The sequence below is a fragment of the Colias eurytheme genome, chromosome 7, assembly GCF_061535395.1.
Source record: "Colias eurytheme isolate Ceu_HAF_F1 chromosome 7, ilColEury1 Martin Lab GWU primary, whole genome shotgun sequence".
NCBI classification, from domain to species: Eukaryota; Metazoa; Arthropoda; class Insecta; order Lepidoptera; family Pieridae; genus Colias; species Colias eurytheme.
In genome coordinates this window covers 8,965,434-8,984,948 of record NC_142986.1, presented here as the reverse complement: position 1 = coordinate 8,984,948, position 19,515 = coordinate 8,965,434, and the positions used below count along the sequence as shown (strand labels likewise).

At 33.3% G+C, this 19,515-nt stretch overlaps 2 protein-coding genes and 1 non-coding gene across 3 annotated transcripts; all 3 read left to right on the top strand.

The window, feature by feature from the left end:
* Positions 1 to 1,364: 1,364 nt before the first annotated feature.
* On the top strand, positions 1,365 to 3,639 carry AANATL7 (Arylalkylamine N-acetyltransferase-like 7). Its single transcript, XM_090103760.1, is given in 4 exon segments — positions 1,365 to 1,586; positions 1,887 to 1,982; positions 2,214 to 2,387; positions 2,721 to 3,639. Coding segments are annotated over 4 exon segments (642 nt in total). The 5' UTR covers positions 1,365 to 1,388; the 3' UTR covers positions 2,895 to 3,639.
* A 736-nt stretch (positions 3,640 to 4,375) lies between these two features.
* Positions 4,376 to 4,568, top strand: LOC149907225 (U2 spliceosomal RNA). Its single transcript, XR_016456972.1, has one exon. It is a non-coding gene; the product is annotated as a U2 spliceosomal RNA (small nuclear RNA).
* A 2,670-nt stretch (positions 4,569 to 7,238) lies between these two features.
* Actbeta (inhibin subunit beta) lies at positions 7,239 to 15,780 on the top strand. The gene is made up of 4 exons (XM_090103808.1): positions 7,239 to 7,314; positions 13,697 to 14,321; positions 14,600 to 14,967; positions 15,165 to 15,780. Exons 2-4 carry the CDS (start codon positions 14,207 to 14,209, stop codon positions 15,309 to 15,311), a joined length of 630 nt encoding a protein of 209 aa, XP_089959934.1. The 5' UTR covers positions 7,239 to 7,314; positions 13,697 to 14,206; the 3' UTR covers positions 15,312 to 15,780.
* The last annotated feature ends 3,735 nt before the right edge of the window (positions 15,781 to 19,515 follow it).

Sequence of the window (19,515 nt, the reverse complement as noted above, 5' to 3'; positions counted from 1 at the left end):
TGTTTTTTTTTTTCGATTAGATTTTTCCAATTACTATTTTATAATCAAACTTGAATCAAACGATAACGTTAAAACCTGTCAAAATCTCTAAAGATTTCCCGCCGTTCGCAGATTTCACAGATAATAAACGTCAATACTCTATTCTCTATTGATCCCAGCGCGTATTGGATCCTTGTCCCGTGTCCCAAGCGTGTCCCGACCTTCACCTAACACTTTAATAAACTCCCTGGCGTTATCATTCACGATTATGTCTCGCTGAATTGAAATTCCTGTGATGGAATTCGTCTTTCATTTATTGCGAGGTGAAAACTGAAAATCTTTACGTTGTCGCCGAAATGTGAACAATTTTATGATATAATGGGCTATTAAAATTAATAAATGTTTACTTACTAGGTCGTATAAATTCATTTCTTACATATATACATCTACGTTTAGTTATATTTTTTTTTTATTTTGGGCTATTTATTAAAGTTTTTTATCCCGTTTTCAATAGAAACGGACATTTAGGTGAGAATGGGTAGACATATAAATTCTAATATCCTTAGTAGATAAATTATAAGAGTACCTACTCGTAGGGTAGTACTGTAGAGGAAAATGCATATTGTAAAATAGGAGAGATTAGTGGGTGAAAAACTTCATAATACAAAACGTGACACAGGGTTGGACACAGAGCCACGAGCGGAAAACTATTAATTAATTAAAGTATGTAACGCCGAGCTCCAAACACTGACGGAAATTGAATGAACTTTTCAGTAGGTACTGTACAATATTGATCCACCTTTGATGTTCGAGCTTCTAGCTATAGATAACTAGATTTTTCTGTTCTGGGAAATCAAAAATCGCATTCGACCTTGTTATATGTTCAGGTCGTAGGTATGTGTCGTTTCATTTAATTTGCATCATGCAATTATAGATATGATATAGTTTTTAAGAAGTTTTGTGAAAAAAATCGTGAAAAAAAATCGTAACTGCCCTTTACCGCTTTGTCCGCTTACCAAAATATTAATGTGGTACCTACATATTTGCAGATTCTCCGTGCTTATAAACAAAATATTATTAACATTTACAAAAACGTAGTAAATTAAAATTAAAGACTAGTGAGCAGGATAGAAAATATAATCGCATCATGTTGCTATACAACATAGCATACTACTGAAAAGTTTGAAACGTCTTGGATCGTCTTGAATATTCAATAATGATAAGAACTTCGCCTTCGTGGATTTCGCCATCAACAGTCATTCTACGTACTGTATAGAATTATACTAGGCAGTTAGTTAGATAAGTACATGGCGATATTTAAAATAGAACTTGGTTTGGGTAGAACGATTAATTTACACAAACGATTCATAATCCTTCCTTTATTAATAACCATTCAAATATTATCCAGGATGGTTGTCTATAAAAGCATAACGCCAGAGATGAACGAGGGGGTGCTACAGCACCTCCGGGAGAGCTTCTTCGCTGACGAGCCCCTGAACAAAGCCGTGGGGCTCTGCGAGCGGGGTCAGCCGCATGGGGCCTTGGAAAGGCTCTGTTCGGCTACCATGGCTGATGGACTGTCGGTGGCCGCTGTTGATGGAGATACGGTAATTTGTGATTATTTTGATGTACTGTTTATTTTTGTTTCATGTCGCAATGGAGCGATGTTATGATATGATTTTTTGGTTGGAGATAGTAGATAGAAAGTGACATAGGCTACTTCACGGTATAATAAATAATAATACACATTTCCATACTATCTCGATGACATTTCCTGATAATTTTCTATGACCACACGGGAAAAGCCGTAGAAAACTAGTTTCAATTATTATGATCGATCAATTTACCTACCTACATCCGAAGAACTTTTTATGCTTATGAAATATTTATTTCAAGTTATTTTTCAGGTTTTGGGAGTGGCCTTGAATGGAATCTTGTGACCCGGGGACATCGAGAAATCGATCAGGAAAATACAAAAATCGACCGACGAGAAGTTTAACAAGGTATGTATTGTCGTATAGTTACTAAGTATATGCACAGATTAGAGAATAGTTACTGGTATAGGCTTTACGTTATTGTGATTTTTCTTTTCAGTTTGCACATAAAGTTCTTTATAAAAAAAAGAAAAGATAAAAAGTTGTTGTGAACGACTTTGTTAACTCTTACTTACCTGACTAAATTTTGTTCAATACTTACTGCTTTTTTAAATATCACTATTCATTCTTTTTATTCAGATATTCACAATCCTGTACACGGTGAGCCACGATCTGGACCTCTTCAACACGTACCAAGTGGACTGTCTGCTGGAGTGCCGTATAATCTCTGTCTCCGATAAGGCCAGGGGACGGGGCCTCGCCAGGGAACTGATGAAACGAAGTATTGATATTGCGAGGGAGAATAACTTCAAGGTGTTTAATTAATGGAATTAATTTTTGCTGTATTCATTTTTATTACCATGGCAAACTGAATTTGTGTTTAAACTGACTACTATCATATTATCTCAATCTCTAATTTTGAATGTTCATTGTTTAAGTTGTGTTGAAAATTTTCATAACTTTGCATGATATTATCTAATGAGTGTTAATTTAAGAATAATGGATAATTTGGTTTATTAATAATTATTATACGCGAGTAATTTTAGAAATTTAAAAGGTTTTTAACGGATTTTAAAAGCGAGCGGCAGTGGGTCGGCAGTTTAATTTAATTTGTTTATTTTTAATTCTAAAATTTATTATTTCCAGCTGTTCAAGGTGGATGCTACTGGTGCGTTTTCTCAACGCATTTGTAGCAGTTTGGGCTTGCGAGTGCTGCACAAAGTTCGCTATTCGGAGTATTGCAATGAAGCCGGAAAACCGGTGTTCAATGTGCAACCGCCGCACGATTCTCTATGCGTTATGGTCTTGGAACTACCATAGATTATAAATTATTATTAAAGAGCTATTTAATTTGTGCGCTTTATATCATCTATGGAAAGACGGTATCGATATTAAAATTCTTCAAATTAAAGTTATTTAATGTACGCTCTTGCCACGAGTATCTATGTATTATCACGGATAATGTAATACTATATTAGTAGTATAATGATCTTGAGAATACCTTGGAATGTATTAAAAAATTACGCTTCTTTAATTTTGCGAGATTTTTAAATATACTTTCATTAAAAAGGGTTTATTATACGAGCAATAAGCATAGGAAAAAAATACTCGTAATTTATACATTAGTCAGCCAGAATTTAACCAAGTCCCAAGTTATAAATTATACCCACTTTTCCATAATTGTGATTCAGCTTAGCTAAGACTTCTGCTGTTCTCAAGTTATGTAATATGTAATATTGATTACGTCCAAAAATTTACATTTTCTTTTCAAAATTAGCACAAACTTTATAACACTTATTTATTTTTAAGATTGTATTTTTATAGTATTGTTCGAAAGTGTATTACTTGTCTATTTATTAAAGTTTTTGTAGATTATTTACACCTTGTAGAACGTAGATTGTCTGTCTATCTACCTATATTTGATGGAACTATATTTCTATGTGTGTTAAATGTATTCTTATATAATATACACTTCACATTCTCTATTGTTGTGTGGTAGAAGTAGATATCTTTGTGAATTCAATGGTGTTAAAAATGTATACACATAATAAATATTACAAAGTGAGTCTGTATTTCATTGATTGCTTTTTAATTTTTATTTCATAATATTGTAATTAAATCTTCAGGACAATTTTAACACACGGCACAATCTGATCTCATACTAAGCTTTCGCTTGTGTTATGGAAACCAAATGGCTAATAAACATACAAATTACAAATGTAATTTTAAATAAATACTTAAATAGATAATTAACACCATAACACAGAGCAAACATCTATATTCATCACACAAATATTTGCCCCGGGTGGGAACCGAACCTACGACCTCTGGCTTGGAAGACAGGGCCACTACCAACCAAGCCAACCGGCCAGTTCATTAAATATAACAGAAAATTAAATATTATTATCTCTCCAATTACAACTACAATTACATTAATTTGATTAAAGCGCCATCTAAAGATGGTAAACGAAATCAGAAGATAGAGCTTCCAAAGCTCGCATCGATGCAACACACTGTTCACGGTGTACACACCAGAGGGCGCTGTATTTAATTTGCAATGTGAATAGGGAATAAAAATATGACCTCTGTCATTATTCAGAACTTATATTACATAATATTTTTTTTCTTCCAGAGTAATCGTAATGTTCTATAATATTATTATCAAGTAAAAGTAATTTATATGCAAAATATGTAATGTTTTTTTCAACAGATGCCGCTACAAGCGTAAAGCCCGCAAGTAGAACTCGCTTTCGAAGTTTTTTTTCAATGTATTGATATACCCCCGAAGACCTTGTTCGGGTATCGCTTCTCGGCCTTTTGGCTAAGATCAAAGTGTAGTATCTGTTCTTTTCAGCTTAATATCTGAAAGTTCCCGCACAGCGGGACCAGTATATTAAACTGATTTTTGTAAACCGACGGGATGTTCGGGGCTCGCTCCACTCCCGTCACGGGTCGGCCCGGCATTGCAGTGCCGCCGGGATCGGCCCACATAAAGACTTGAAACATAAAATAATTAAAGAGTTATCGGTCATACTTGTATTTACCACCAGATATTTACTGATTAGAAATCTGTGACCATAAAATCTCAAAATAATACATATATAAATTTATCTGTAAAATTCAGGGATTTGTTATGAAGATCGTATTCTAAACAATATGAAAAGAATAAATAATAACTATTTTTAACAAAAGTACACGAAAACCATTCAAATCGGTCTAGCCGTATCAGATAATAACAGACGCTGTGACAAGAGAAGCGAGTTTATTGTTTTTTATATAGAGATATTTATTATTTACTATAACTTTTGTCCATATTTCACGTACTTATTTCATTTTAATCTTTCATCCAATTATTATCATTTATTTATTTTTTCCGAATATCTCTTCCATACATCAGTCCCCTGTCCATAGGTAAGATCTCCAAATATAGTAAATATTTCACTGTTCTTCTAATTCTTTAAATATTATTTTAATTGTCTTGACTTTAAGTCATTGACTATTACAATATGTAGATAATTTGTTATTGTTTTAGGTGCTGAATAACAATACTTTTTATCAGATAACAGATTGTTAAAAGTGCGAACGAAAAAAATCCGCCACGTATGAAATTCTAAAATAAGTATTATAGACTAAGAAAATTACTCATAACTAACCATCGAGATATATGTTATGTACTACGTACACATACTATCTCTATGTAACTCACTAAAATCGTCTGTGTCAAAAAACATAATATAGTTTATTATGATTATTATGTGTTATTTATTCTGGTACATTACTAACATCATTGCCAAATATCATTAAAATCGGTTCAGTTATTTTCACAACAGAAAAGCAAACATACCTAATATCTCCCGTCTCCGCGTTTATTAATACCTAAAGATAAACTTTCACGTAAAATTATAGATACAATTATATCCTCTATATAAAATTAAAAAAAAATTAAAAAAAATATGATGTTATTATTTTTTTCCAGCCCTCTGTAGTCTATGCCCACTGCCCAGTTAGTTAGTTAGTTAGTTAGCTACTATTATGTATTCTTGGCCATTTTACACCTACCAATTAGCAAGCTTTGTTTCTCTTTAAAAGTCTTCCACATAATTAAAGTATTTCTTTAAAAGTTTTCCATTTAGATAATATTCATCTCTAAAACACCCCCAACAAGAAACCGCGTCTACGAAGTAAGAACTAGCAAATAATATTTTATCTCTTAAATGTTGGCGCCATACAGTCGTGCAAACATTGGTGACTGGTTGTCTGCCAAGAATTGATTGAAATACACGCTCCACCAATACTTTTGAGAACTACGACTCGATTCGGAAACGCTTTTATCATAAATGGACCTAGAATGTTCTTTGCATGATATTAAAATATTGTATACAGGCAAAGATATAGTGGATTTGTGATATAAATAGAATCTATTTTTGTTCGGAAGATGATTACTGAGACTTATGTTTTTGTTATTTTTTTCAGGTAAGTATGTATAATAATTAACAACGTTTTTTGTTTGATATAAACAAAAAACGTTGTTAATTATTATTATTATTTAGTTAGATAACTGCTTTACCAAATATTGACGATACTTCCAAACAGGAAACTACAATATTGTAAAGAGAGAGATTTATTTGTTAACCCGCTGAAACTCGTTATGAACCACCACATGAACCACCGAGATAATATTATATTATGTAATCTCTATGTTATGAACGATATTTTTAACATCTTATTATAGTACTTAACAAGTACTTAACGCACTTCTCATAGTAGATAATTAATCTTTGGTTTTCCTTCATCTTTGGGATAATTAGACTTTTTGGTTGCATATTATAATATACACAATTAATAAAATTATTAATTAAAAATATAGAAATATCCGATACACACATCACATGTTTTGTAAATAAATATCATCAGGTCTAGTTTAAATAAAACTACTTGATATCTATCAACTTAATTTGATTAACCGGGTCCACACAGAGTGAACAGCTTCGTGAAGCAAGCTGTGCGAAACAGCTTGGCCGAGGAAAACGCGTGAGCTACCATTTTCCCCGGCCGAGGCACGCGTTCACACTGACCAACAAAATGATTCGCGAAGCTGCTCGCTCTGTGTGGAATCGCCTATTGTTTATTTGTTTTTCTTTATTATTTATTTACGTAATGTATATATATAAATTATGGTAATTAAATTAATAATCAGATTTGTAAATATTGTTTAATAATGAGACCTTTCTAATAAAAACATTAAAATATATTAAAAAGAAAATTTTACTGTTTTTTATACATATTATGTAGAAAGTAGAAACCTAGGTATTTAGTAATATGTGAATTGTGATATTAAATAGGTACCTACTCATATAATCATCCGAAATCCGAATATAAATTCAACTTTTGACCTTTAATTTTAACTACACAGATTATTACCTAAGTATATAATTTCATAGTACATTTGTATATAATAGAACGTTTAAGATAACAACCCTCACATTTGTAAATTAAAAAATGCTTACGCGTAAACTTGTACATAAAATATTGTATAATACAAGTCATACAATAAATTTTATAGCCTGTACGCGTTCCAAAAGAATGCAATGTTTTCCCAACATCTGATTCATCGAAACCACCCCTATATAAACGGTGGCTTTCCCAAACCCCATTCAGTCAGCCCCTGAAATTCAGAGGGAATGGTTGTTAACGGCAGTATGAAAAACTTTTTACGCGACGACAATTTTCCGACGTGAACGTAAGTACATAGAAATATATGTTTTTAATTACTTGGCTGGTTTAAACATTTTATTTGGCAATACACAGTGATTTAATATTTATTTTTTTATATTGTTAAGGTTTTAATTCGAATAATTAGTATTGAAGTTGGTTAAAAATAATCGGGTTCGATTGTTATATTTTACATCTGTCCATGTACAAAATAGGATTATATTTATTTATTTTGAATCTTTAAATAATTTAAAAAAATACTGCAATTGAAAAGTTCCGTGCGTTTTTCATAGATTCCTACTACCTACCTAGTATTTTTCAGGAACAATGTTGAAAAATTCGATATTTAAAAAAAATATATATATTTTCTAACAACTACTTAGTTACCTATTTAACTAACCACATTTATTTTTTTATGGATGGATGGTTCCTGAGTATAAAATATAGTCATAATAAATCTGCTTATATAAAAATTTTCAATATCGCATATTAGTTACTTAGGCAAGTGGTTATTTAGAAGTGTAATACTTACATTATAAAAGACTAGCTGAAGCCCGTTGCTTCGTTCGTATGGTACATATTTTATTTCTATGCCTAATTTACATCTAAATCTTTTCCACAGTCTGGTATCGAATAGGTATGCATTTGACATTTGTTGCAAATTTTCGCACTTACAAAATTTGATATACCTACATACATATTATTAGTTGCTATATTTTCAATTTCACGCGGCTGATTTATATTTACCAAATAGATAAAACTACACAAATTAATGTGAATTTCCTATAAAGACTTATAAGGTATCACAATTCAAAAGAACATAGTCCATGCTGATAATTAATTATCGTATAGGAAAATAACAAAGCATCTATTGTCCTAAAAACAATATTCAAAGCCTAAACCTAATAATAATGAAACATTTTATAAATACATGATTATTCTTCTTATCTATCTAACCTTATTTAATTACCATATGTAATCTGTTTAATATCATTACCTTAATAGGCCAGTGATAGAGTGCTTTTACAACGTAATACCGATGTAATATAATAATACTTTATTTATATTGTTCTCTATTTATACTACACTGGTTAACAGTTTAACCGCTTCAAATTTATGTCATGTATTATGATTGTGTGGGATTATTTTATGTGGTTTATTTGCTTTTTTTTAAATAAATAACAGCCAACAGAAATTAATTAAACAGAAAATAAACTAATAAACTAACAAAATGAGTCCTGGTTACTTGAATAAATAAATGAATTATTATTATTATTATTATAATAAAACAATGAGTCGCGTAATTATTGGAGACTAGATGTTCCCCGCGGTTTCACCCGCATTGCTCCGCTCCTGTTGGTCTGAGCGTGATTATAGGTAGGTAGGTAGGTAGCCTATAACCTTCCTCGATGAATGGGCTATCTAACACCGAAAGAATATTTCAAATCGGACCAGTAGTTCCCGAGATTAGCGCGTTCAAACAAACAAACTCTTCAGCTTTATTATAGTATAGATAGAAGATTATGAGATGGGCTCTACAAAAACAAAAATCATATAAAAATAACAGCAACTGTTATAAATAATGTTATAATTTTAAGAAAAACTACTAGCCAAAAAGTATATTATAATATTGGATCTATTCACTAACTTATTTTAATATAGGGTTATTTGAAGGTGATAATAGTATAGGTTCTTCGACCTATAAAATGACCCGACCTATTTGCATACACTTTACATTTTTAATAACCTTATCAGTATGGTTTCCAAGAAATGTAAGTGTTTAACTCTAATAAATGACTACAGTATTGTTTACAATTTTTATTAATACAATTAGTTACGTAAAATAATGATTTCAATTTTATATTACTCTTCCATACAATATTTTTGTGCATTACGAAATTCTTTTCCTTTTTGCACACATGAGTTTTTGCCCAAACAAATTTTCATCTTCTACTTTTATATTCTGGACAATTTGCTTCTGCGTTCCTCCAAGAAACCTGTATCTTTTTTTTAAAATTCATCCAAATCAGTTAGCTTATCAGGGCGAAGTTGTAGAATAGGGCAATAACCTATAACCGCGTGAAATTATTTTTTTCATTATTGTAGTTCTTGTAGATACAATAAAATGAATCGGAGAAATAACTTTTATAATACCGGTATAATTTTAAACCAATTATGTATTACTTAAACAACTTTTTAAAATATTCTATATTCGTCATTTCAAATCTGATATAGAATATTTTAAAAGTTCTTATTTTACAACGCGCAACGCCTGAAAACTTTCAAAAGCTTTTTGAAGATCAAAATTCTCGGATTTCCCATAGTATTACATAATATTAGACCCTGTTTTCATTATATCCTTACTAGAACATACCTAGACACTTTCATATGCCTATACTAGATTTCCGCCCGCGGCTTCGCCCGCGTTTTCAAAGGAAAACCCGCATAGTTCCCGTTCCCGTGGGATTTCCGGGATAAAACCTATCCTATGTGTTAATCCAAGTTACCCTCTATATGTGTGCTAAATTTCATTGTAATCGGTTCAGTAGTTTTTACGTGAAAGAGTAACAAACATCCATACAAACTTTCGCCTTTATAATAGTACTAGCGGTCCGCCCCGGCTTCGCCCGTGGTACATATTTACGTTTTCTCCACATAAAAACCATCCTCGTACTTCAAGCAATATAATAAAAAAAGAATTATCGAAATCGGTTCAGCCGTTCTCGAGTTATGCGCTTACCAACACATTTTGCGATTCATTTTTATATATAAGATTAAGATAAGAAACAATAAATGGATAAAGGGCTATTTATAAATCGCAGGTTAAGCCAAAAGGAATTATGGCGAGTGTAAAAATATTTAAAGGCGATTGCGTGACCATAAACCATTTCAAATATTTCAACTAATCCATTTATATTCAGCGGCCTTACAACTTGATGTCGCCGAAAACTTCTTACCTTTGATTTTAACATGCATTACTTTTGCCTTCATAAATTATAATTACTAGTGAATATTTTTCCGACCCAAATATCGACCAATAGAATTGCACCATTCGACGTCACGTGGTACAACCTACATGGTATTATACTGATAATTTTTTGAAAATTTTCTCTGGTCGTTGACGTCAAACTGACAGGTTCAATTCAATTGTGAAATTATTGGCCGACATTTGGGACGGAAAAATAATCTCCCGAATACCACACGAGCTTCAAAATTATCTGGCATTTCCCTCAAGGTTCCCTGCAAACAAATAAAGTCGTCAAGTTTTTCAGGAAAAATCACTCGCGCTTCGCGCTCGTGATTTTTTAACCTTGACTAAAAACTTGACTCCTTCATTTGTTTGCAACGAACCTATCGGAAAATACCCGATAATTTTGAAGCTCTTGTGGTATTATAAGTGAATATTTTACGTCAATATTGCGTGATATTCTTGCTAATTCCATATATGGTTCGTTTATAAATAGAATGAGAAGTCCAGAAATATATTATTGTTTTAAATTATTTAATACACTAACTAAGTCATTGCGACTAAAATAAGTTAATAATTAAAAAGAAATAAGTAAAAGAGATCTTAAAATAATAATCAGCGTTTTATTACTGCTAATTCGCTATGAAGTGTGAAAATTATTTTATTAAAAGATATAAAAAGAAAATAAATAAATATCTATAGCCTAACAGTTATCGATTTCAAAAAACTGAACATAAATGCATAAATAATTTTATAAACCTATCTACTTAATTATACAAGGAACATTAGGTATCCTTCGTCTGAAGCAGTGGGATAAAAAGATTCAGTAAGTAACTCTAAAAGTTATCCCATAAAAGGATTACTAAAAATAACCTCAAACAGGAAATATTAATAAACGAAACATTAAATGGGATCGGAAAACTTACGTATGCGCACAAGTTAAATTATATTTAACTTGTCTTATGTGGCTTCGTATTCTTAAAGTTTTTGAACTTGTGAACTCTTGAATGTCATAAGGTTATAGAAATTACCATGTATCCATAAATATCACACAAAATTGTTACTTATATTATGAGAAAATACATTATTGTTCATTTGATTGTATTTCAATTCACAACAAAGGGCAATTTTCAATAGGAATGGAGGAAATGACATAGCTGGGTACCATGAAGTCCTGATTTAGGGCAATATAAAAAAGCGTATCTTTCTGGCAACACTACTATCAGGGTATGCGGTAAATATTGCGGGTCTCACATATTATAAGTGACCCACATTGGAGTTGATCGGAATGATAGCAGGACTATAAGCCTGCATCGGGGACATTTTGTATTACGCTTTACGTAGAACGTGGGGGAATTTTATAGGGGGAGAAGAGAAGAAATAGAAAGATATATAAATCTTCTTATTTTTTCTTTCTTCTACGGTAAAATTATCCCCATTCAAGAAGTAGATTCCCAGGTCAATGTGGAAACGATTCTGTCAGTTAATACTATCTTATGATACTTCGATGCTTTGGATTAACCCGCATTTATCTCCTATAATCACATCAAAGAATGAATGTACCCAAGAGTATTTTTTCTTATTTTTAAATAATGAGCACTAAACGCCGCGTTGTATATAGATACAGAGATTGTGTGAAGGACATAGCGTCCCAATGTCACTTATTATGCTTCCCTTCATTTGTAAATTGTAAAATACGAAAAATTGGCAATTTAAACGATAGGGTATACAATTTCTGATATTCCATAATCCATTGCACTTCTGTAGCTATACTATAACGCAAGACATTGCCAACGTTCCTTCTAGAACCTTCTGTCAGACATACTTTCATATCGCCTCCAAAGGTCCAAAGGTCAATATTTATATTCCTCTTACACCAAGCAGGCAATCGATTGTCGTCTCATTACATAACACTGCATGTGCCACGGTCGATCGTTGCAGTGAATAATTCACCCTGACGATGCTAATTTTAAAACACCCCTACCTTCAAACACTTTCTTTTGGTCACCCCGTAGCCGTGGCTTGACGTCTTGTAAAGTCTGTTTTATTGATTTATAAACCACGTAAAACCCTGGATCTCACTTGTTCTTTGTGAGTAAGTTTATTGTTTACATTTGAAGTACAGAGTGAATTTAAATGCTTCTCTAATCTCTTCTTATTAAAACACTAAAGACAAAACATGAGCTTTATTTACAAGAAATAATGGAGTGTGCTTTGCTCGATAAATTAATATAATAAGCGATGCATACTTGTTTATTAGTAAAGCATGTATACGTAGTATATTATCTATTATTAGTCTGTGGTTAAGCCGACATTATATTATATCCTGAATTTGTTCACCATCCAAATTTGAAATACATCATTTTTCAGCTATGTGCGCCTATAGAGAAGGAAAATAGGAATTTGGATATAAAAACCTTGCGCTAATCGGTTACTAATAAGTAATAACTATACAGAATATTGAGAACATACACATAACAAGTTATTACCCAGACTCACACACACGCATAAACAAACACAATTGCAAAAATAGTAACAACTCTACATTATATCTTTGTTCAACATAATTATAGAGGTTAGGCGAGTTACGCGAGTATGTGGACGTAAATCACTTAAAAATAATTACTCACGATTGATCCGTAAATATTTTATTAAAAATTAACACTGGTATAGATTATAGAAAGTTGGTAAACGTTTCTTCTCAAAACTTCACTTTTCATAAGAAAAAGTTTGTGAAAATTGTACCTACGTTCAGTTTATTTAGTAGGATTTTGATGCAATATCAGCATTCAGGAATTATTAATTGCATTCTCTTCTCGATTAGGTACTTCACCTACTGTGTAAAAAAGTATTAATTTAATGCATATTTTTGCGAAACGATAATATTTTTTTTTTCTAATGTGACTCAATAAAAATGTTTTCAATTTAAAATAGAAGGAATCTTTGTCACTAGGAAGCGAATAAAAATATGTCTAATATATATTTTTGTTAGCTTTTAGATATATAATTCGTTACAACGCTTTTCATTTGATTACTATCAGTATCTAGTAAAATTTTATCACTTTGATGCAAGCTTGCTAATCTAGATAACTTTGGATAAGCATCTGTGTTTTCATTTAATGAATTGGTGTATATATTTAATATAGGAGTATTACATTTACATAGGGACACCCAATTTTTGGTATAAACTTCTGAATTATTTGAATTAATTGTATCCGATAGGTTTCTAATTTTTATTAGGTAAATGTAGTATTTTGATGAAGAACAAGCCGTAACGATACATGATATGATATCACTATAATTCACTACATATTTCATTAATCGATTGTTTAGAAGTGTAGTAGAAGTGAAGTAATAATGTACTTTTTGTGCTCTACATCGAAACTTTACTGCTAGCTTTACTACCTATCTTTTTAAAACCGATTATGTTTTCTTGTTACAGGTAATGGAAGGGGCTCAACAATCGACATCAATGATGGATTTATTGTATCAAATATTCACTATTTATTACCGTATAATTGTCAGGAAAGGATGTTGTGATGTCGTATGTTTTAAAGATAATTTAAAAATAATATTCGGTCTCTATTTTTTAAATAAAGTCGGTGTGCACGCGGTAACGCAAACTTGGGTCGGCGTGTGCGTTACGCGTAGCGCACACGACGAGAGAGCGCGCGTAGCCTGCAGCCACGGGCGACAAACGTGTGCACCCGGCACATTCCCTCCTTTAACGACATCCCAGCACCTTTATTAATGGGTCATCTCGTATAGGAATAGAAGTAAATAAGTATAAAGGATAAAGGTTAGGTTGTAGACAAATCAGTGGTTTACAGGAGTTTTGATTGTCTTCTCTTGTTCAATAGGTGAAACGCTAAATGGACAGCGTCTCATAGAATTTAGACTGGGCTCTGAAGCAGAGTCCGAACAAGGACTGTCCGTAGCCGAAGCGGAGCTAATGGTGCGCGCCGAGACGGCGCCGCGCGCGCGCCGGCTGCGCTACACGCTATGGGCGTTCACAGTACATGGAAATAGTAGCGTTGGTGAAATGGCCGGCGCTACAGAAGTCGGTGGTACGTTTATAGCAGTAAACTGCATTACCAATTATTAGCATGATTTCCTGTCCTGAAAATTGAAAATATTACTGAGCATTTTCTTAATATAGGACATTAATTCGGGTAGATCGCAGTCATTTTCTTTAATTCCCATTACATAATTTATATTATATTTACATTTTCAAGAAAATGATAGAACTGCGTTACATTTCTTTTAAGACCTCAATATAATATTAGTAGTTTCTATATTACTTAATCATTATACTTGAAGTTTTAATGAAATACATACATGATAGGCACCAACGGTGGTCGCGGCTGGCAACGACTGGACGTGACGGCAGCGGCGCGGCGCTGGGCGGCGGGCGGCGCGCGCAGCCCGCTGCGGCTGCTGCTGGACTGCAGCGGCTGCGCGGGCCGCGTGCGGCTGCGGCTGGGCGGCGCGGCGGCGGCGCGCCCGCTGCTGCGGCTGCGGCTGTCGCCCCGCGCCCCGCGCCGCCGCCGCGCGCTCGACTGCGACGCCGCCGACCACGGCCGGTGCTGTCGGCAGACGTACTATGTGAGCTTCCGCGCGCTCGGCTGGGACGACTGGATCGTCGCGCCCGAGGGATATTACGCCAATTATTGCCGCGGCGCGTGCGAGCCCTTCCTCAACTATCACTCGCAGGTAATATAACTAATCTTTAGTATCCTAGTATTACCAATCCATCTATTGATAAACATAACATAAATACATAACTAAACGTATTAATATTTATTCATATAAAACGTATCAGTTTAATATTACGATTTGCTTGTTTTAACATTGAGCATGACATGAATGAATTTTATACTTTGCATACTCATAGTGGTTTATATTGGCAGGTGGTAGAAGCAGCTCGGCTGGAGCGCGCCGCGTGCTGCGCCCCCGTGCGCTTCTCCGCGCTCTCGCTCATCTACTTCGGCGCCGACTCGAACATCATCAAACGCGACCTGCCCGAGATGGTGGTCGAGGAGTGCGACTGCCCGTAGCGGCTCTGTACATAGCCTCCGCCGCCCGCCCCGCTCCCCCGCCGCTTTCGCCGCTCGAATCCGATTTAATCCGATCGATTATAAATAATATTCTCGAATTGTGTAACATTTTGTTCCTCGCGTTCAAAGACTATATCCTAAATCGAATGGTGAGCCGCGAACGGCTCGCGTCTGCGCTCGATGTGCTAAAGACATTATTCGCCCTGTGATACATCTCATGCGTAGTTTTGAGGCTCCGTTGTTAGAGCTAAAGTTCTAGGCAACATGCCAAATTGCCTGACGATTGCGTTTGCGATGAAACGCAGTTGCGACGCACAACCTGCGGCGCCGACGCGACTCGTGCATGGTTAGCCTAAATAATTTAATATGCCGTTTTCTTTCACCACGTTTGGTGATCGCTTGTAATTATTGTAAACTGTATTATAATAATTATTATAATTATAATAATAAATCAACTTTTTCATAATTATACGTGTCTTTAATTTTTCAATTACTTACCTACCTATACCTATTACCTTCCAGTGAAATTATTAACTTCTAAATCTTTTGAAAAAAATCTGAATACATTTAACGATTATAAAATTTCCCAGTATTTGTTATTGGAAAATATTCAATTCGGTACTATTAATTACACTTCACTTCAATATGTGTAATTTATAGACGATATATGGGTACAAAAAATATACCTTGACCATAGCATGGACCAATACCATAGTCTAAAATGGCTCACTTGATGTAAATGTAATAAATAAAATCTTGAATGTAAACATTACACATAGATTCGAATCCCTTTAATAAGACGAACACAAAAAAACAAAAATCCGTCAAGACGTTGAGGCTGTAAACAGATACAAAATCAAAAAATTACAATGTAATAAAATTAGAAAAGGCTCCGATTCATATTTCTATATGTAGTTAGTGCTAAAAACATTTTTTCAGAAGGAACAAAAATATACCAGAAAACTATGCGAAGATCCTGAATTCGTAAAACATGCGTAGGAGGTTCTGAGGCTGGATTATTCACTTCTTCGTAATTTTCTACGTTTGTACAAAAACATTTCACCACCTATTTCAACTCTTTAGGGGATATTTATTGCCAAAAAAAGTACTATGTATGTTCGAGTTCACAAAGTTATTTTTATCAACTCCTTCCTAGAGCACCTCGAAGGCTTTCAGTGCGAAGACGTTGCGTCTTTTGTATACTGTATAGAATCTTCTATGGGGATTGCTCTGAGGAATTGTTCCGCCTATTACCTGCCACAAGTGTAGGTGGTGAACGCTGCCCCATTGCTTGATCAAGAGTCAAGGCTTGCTCTGACATTAAAATAAAGTTGAATATATTATTATGTCTGTAAAAAAGTTTAATAATACCTAATTGTGTAAACTTTCAAATCACATTTACATATAGGTAGGTACAGTTTGTTCATGGTGATGTCTAAATAGTTGAAATAATATTATACCTTTAGGTTCCTTAAATACATAATATTATCTATACCGATACGCCAATTATATATTTAATAAAAATTTAAAGTTCTACTAGCCTTAGCTACTATAATAATTCTGTGGTTCTACGGAAGAAATAACAAAATTATTTTATGATTTCTTACATTATTAAATATTATGTAGTACCTACCTTCCGAAATATCTTTACCCTATTTTTATCTACAGCTGTTTTCTTTTCTTTCAAATTTGTTAAATTTATTGTTTTGGTGAAAAACTTTTGCGTAAAATGTAAAGCAAGTATTATTCCAGGTAAAAATTCATAATTCTTAGATTTACATCCAAATCTAGGTTATAATATTAGGGCGGAAATTATTGAATTTTCGCCGAAATGTAGATATAAAGCTCGTTTTAACTGTTTTGATAAATTATGCGTATTGCCTAGAAATAGGTCTCATTTCAATGAGCCTAAAATTGTTATTCAGAAACGATGTAGGTTTTATTTTTATAGGCTATACTGGTATTGTTTGCTTCGATGAATTTTTGTTGTGTTAGTTCCCAGAGTCTAGACATAACAAAAGCAATATATTTAAAAGTAAAAACTTATTTAGGCGCGTTGAAATATTGTTAGTGGGTTAATATCTCATGAACATGGAAGTATTACAATTATCAGTACAAAATATCAGTTAAGAGTTAAGACTATGACGAATTGCGTTGAGCCAAAACATTTACAAAAATTAAAAAGTACCATATTTTACCATGCTTTAAGCTTTTATTAAAGCTCTTTGCACATACTATTATAACGTTGACGTTTGTCTTCTAAAAAATAAACATAAGAAAAGATCACTGGTCATAAGGAACCGATAAATCATCTAAGCCTTAAATATTGCTCTTCCACCCCTCACAATATTTAAATTAAACCATAAAATTCATATCAACAACTTTATTAAACACTATCATTTTATACGCAAGCAATCCATCTAGAATGTTCGATGGAAGTTGCGAACCTAATGGAAATGTTTTCTCGAACTCTCAACTATTTGTTGCAGAAGTATTGGCGCCGGTTTGTCGTGCTACGATTTTCAGTGTGGTGTGTATGTGAACGGGAAATTGGGGACAAGTCCCGTGGTGCTTAAATTTTAAATTAGACGGGTGATATTTTTGATGATTAACACTTTTTCAGAACAATTATTCATTCTATGAAGGCCAAATGAAATATCGCAAACAAAAAGGAATTCTTTTTTTCAACAAATGACTTACTTACTTGACTTATGTTCCTGTGTCCCCTAGCTGGGGCAGAGGGCATCCACAGTGCTCCGCCAGGCGTCTCTGTCGAGAGCTTCCCTTTTGATTTTCAACAAATAATATTATTTTAAAATTAAAACCCTTAATGAATATGCAAATATAATATAAAGATTTAAGAATAGTGATATGCAAATATAAGCTTTTTATAGAATAGCAAACATGTTATCAACAACAATTGTTACATATTTTCACAACAAATGAAGATCTAACAAGTGTAAAATACGCTTCTTAAATTAAAAATCATATTGATAACTTCTTATGTCTTTTCCGTTTTCACTGAATCACAAAACTATTTCTATAAAAATATTATAATATCTTCTAAAATAACGCATATAAAGAGTCCTACAAAAGCAGTGTAATATGGTCACAAGAATCCAGTGCGATTCGGGTGCGTGCGATCGATGTCCCTGTAGACGCTGCGACGCCTGCTTCGAGTCCTGTCCACGATTTCAACACATTGTATGTAGTTATTAGTTTTGTAAGGGAATATGAATAAATTATAGGAAAAAAAACATTTGAATAAACGGTGTAGGGTGTATTTTTTTACAATATTTGCAACTTTGATAGGTTGTATACTTGTATATACATATATGGTTGTACATATGGACCTACCTGTTATAGAAAAAAATATAGATTTTTTTAAGTAAACTTAGATAAGTTGGTAGATACCAAAAACAGTGCATTGTATTATGTACTATAGTCTACAGTTTACACGATAAATTATATTCTAATGTTGAAATTGAATTTTACGATTACGTAAAAAGTTTGCCTTTGCCCTTTGTTAGTTCTATCACTTCGTTTTTACTCATTATATCCATCTTTATAGGTAGTAAGTAAGATGTGAAGTCGAAATAAAAATTAAGTGTGAAATGACAGATGGCTCTGTTGACTCTCCCTATTATTGAAGTAGAGTCTAGAGAAAGTTTCTTAGGAGAATTTTACTGTCATGTAGGACTCAAGCTGCTGCCCCGACTGTATTTGAGTCATATGCCAGTGAAAGACTTTTCTTATTCCTTTCCAAAAATAATACAAAGTAAACCTTCCATAAAAATAAAATATATAGATAAATAAATCCCACATTAGCCGCTACATACCACAAGGCCGCTTGCCCGGCGCCCGCCGTCCGGTCTACTTCAGCTGTAAACACAAAACATTGAGACGAGATAATGCACAATCACATAATTTGTTTGATTTGCTTGATTATACTTGTTCTTGGCTTTATATTGTGGACTGTGGGCGTTTATTACTCATTCTATATCCTAATGTCGTATTAAGTAATGAGTTTTTGATGAGGATGTTACGCTTAACAAATGATTGGATTTGTTTTAATCTGGTTCCAATATAATAGTCTAGATTTGCATATAGGCTTCCTTTTATCTGTATTCCAAACCCGCGAGCTTCTGCAGCTAATCTTAAATAGAGAACAGTCTATATAGAAATCTAGATATGATGATGAATA